General features: G+C 38.8%; 1 protein-coding gene across 1 annotated transcript in view; it reads right to left on the reverse strand.

The window, feature by feature from the left end:
- The window catches only part of LOC103772767 (cytochrome P450 2J6-like), a 26,714-nt gene that overhangs the window by 20,188 nt on the left and 3,634 nt on the right, over positions 1-2,892 (reverse strand). The window contains exons 3-6 of the mRNA XM_008940111.1: positions 2,509-2,658; positions 2,065-2,225; positions 1,201-1,377; positions 276-417 (exon numbers count right to left, since the gene is read on the reverse strand). Of these exons, the coding sequence (XP_008938359.1) occupies positions 276-417; positions 1,201-1,377; positions 2,065-2,225; positions 2,509-2,658 (630 nt within the window). The remainder of the gene's footprint in view (positions 1-275; positions 418-1,200; positions 1,378-2,064; positions 2,226-2,508; positions 2,659-2,892) is intronic.

A 2,892-nucleotide genomic window follows, 5' to 3' on the forward strand; every position in this document is an offset into this window, starting at 1 on the left:
CAGCAGGACTATATCTTCCATTATATGCTCAAAGTATTGAAACAGCCTGACAAAAATTAACAAGTCAAAACAAAGTATTGGAAATTATTTTAAAAATCTCTGCCTGAAAATTTTCCATTCACCAGCTTCTTAAAAACAAAGCTCAAAAATGTGATCTTAAAAAAAAAAAAAAATCTTAGTCATCAAAAAAACTTGATCTCAACCAAAAAAATCAAACAGGTGTAACAGAGAATTGTTCTACTTCAAACATAACCATGTTCATGTTAACAACTCACCTTGAACATCAGGGTAAGCGACCATATAGAGCAGAGCCCAACGCAGACTGGTAGCAGTGGTCTCTGAGCCACTGAGGAAAAGGTCAAAAACAGACTGCACCATGTTGTCTTCATCAAATGTAGAATTGGGGATATTTTTAGTCTACAGTTGTCAACAAGAAAGGTAAAAGGGGGTGTACCTGTGTCACAGTTAGCACTGGGACAGACAGCGATCACTATACCTAAATAAACAGTATTTCTAGAGGACAGAGAAAATACAGATACTTGAGTAAAACAAAGAATTATGCAAAGATTTTCCTCAGATAAGTACATTGATACTGATAAATTACAAGTGCTGTTGAAAGCACCAGGTGTTTAAGGTCCTTTTATGTTACCTTCTAGAGTGACTTGCTGCCTTGCTGTTAACTTCCACATGAGAAAAAAAAAAATTCAGCATAGTTTTATCCTACCATTGACACTGTGTGCACATTTGCTGATTTCAGCTATTACATATATAATGTTATCCTTTTAAAAGATTCATGTTTTTTTTCAGAGCAGAAACTGCCATCATTTTAAGATTGTTACAATCATACAGTACTACCAAGCACGCAAGAGCTCCGTACAAAGCACAAAGGTAATAAATGCAAATGTTAATAAGAACAAAGAATCAGAATTAGCCTTCCAAATATATCTTCACCCTCTGAAAGTCCTCCTCCCTACCACCCACTGCCAGCTTGCACTGAGGATTCCACAGGATAACAACAAATCCATGTAATTAGTTCATACTTTTAAAATAAGTTATTTAACTATCCAAAGTTCATAGTTTAATTTGAGAGCAGTGGTTAAACTGTATCTGTAGAGCTCTGTAATAATGTCACTGTGTACAGACAATGGTAGGAAAGATGCAGGGAACCTGTTATGGTAGCATACAGCACAAATCACTCACTTTCTCAATCTGATCCAGGTAAAAGGCAATGAAATCTTCTGGTTCAGCTATCATGCCTCTTTCCCTGTGCCTTTTGATTTCGTCCCTTATGAAACATCGAACAAACTCACAGGAAGAGGATGCTTTTTGTGAAGGTCCTGGGAGGTGCTCTGCAACCCATGGGAAAGTCTCACACACCTGTGGAGCAAGTATTCAACAGAGATGGGGTAAGTCACATGACATGAGCACAGCTGTTAGAGAGATACAGCACGGGAATTTTTGGTGCTAAAATGCTGAATTAATGTCTCTAGGAAAAGTACTGTGGCATCAAAGAGAAGTGTTGGGTACACATTGAGTACATGAGCACACGTTAAAAACACAAATCAACGACAATACAGTTTCCACCCTGGATTCTTTCCTGTCCTTACTGTATAAACTCTACTGCCTTCTGCCCTGTTCATTCACCAACAAAAGAATCCACTTTTGCATAGAGATTTAATGTGCATTAATATTAATAAATTCAATATTAAGAAATGTTTATATATAATTTCCTTAGGGCACACACACAAGAAATCACTCTTTTATTCTGATACAAAGTGTCACCTTTTCACCGCCATTTCCACTACAGAAAATTTCAGCCTCCCAAGCACATCACCTCTGATGAGAAAGTCTACTAATGGTTATTGATATAACACTAATGTAACAGCTGAATGATGTCAAACCCAAAGCACTGTAGGTCCAGTTCATATTCGTTGTCAGAATTTTTATCAGCATTTCATGTGTATTAAATAATGCGATAACTATGATAATGTTATATTGCATAATAGTGCAATAAATGTGTTCAATAGTCAAATAATTTGCATATTGAAGAAATCGTTTTCTCACATAGTAAAAATGGCTGTTCCCAAAAGCCACCACGCAACTGAATGCTTCCAGCAGCTGGCAGAAGGTTTCATCCTCCAGGAAGAAACGGCGTCCAAACACCACAGCACAGATGACATTGGAGACAGCATGAACAATGGGGAAGGAAGGGTCGACAGCTCTTCCTGCAGAGAGAGGTAAGCATTCAGCTCCACAGCACACACTGTACCTCCTTTGCTATTTTGGAAGCAAGATACAGTGACATTTTATAACAGACGTCCTCTAGGCCATTTAGACTTACACTGAAAACACCCAAAATTCACTGGCAAACGTAAAAAGATTACTTTTTCCCTCCTTCAAAAATGAGGAGAGGAAGGCCTCAAGTCTCTTAACTCCCAGCCTTGTTTTTTTGTTTGCAAAATGTCAAAAGCCCAAATGCAGCTCCCAAGCACCGCAGCAATGCCATACCATCTTTGTCCCTGAAGAACTCAACCAGATAATGGGCTTCAGTTTGTATCCCACGCTCCATTCCTTTATTCCCCATTCCCAGTTTTCGGAGAGTTCCAATTCCGAAATGTCTCTGGCGTTTCCAGATGAGACCATTTGAGACCAGGATACCTTCAGCCATCAAAAATCAATTTTATGTCATATTAATGTTCATGTAAAAGTAAATGACATGCACACTAAGAGGCACCTTCTCATGCTGCCACTCAAAGCAGACAGCCACGTCATGGCAGGGTTCTTCTAATTGCATTTTGTTAGAGGAACCACCTTGATTGATATATTGCCACCCCTGCAAAAAGCCCACTCAGATCTCAGGACTTGCACACCTGCATTCCAAAACTAGCCCCA

Source organism: Merops nubicus, unplaced genomic scaffold (genome assembly GCF_000691845.1).
Source record: "Merops nubicus isolate BGI_N331 unplaced genomic scaffold, ASM69184v1 scaffold20365, whole genome shotgun sequence".
NCBI classification, from domain to species: Eukaryota; Metazoa; Chordata; class Aves; order Coraciiformes; family Meropidae; genus Merops; species Merops nubicus.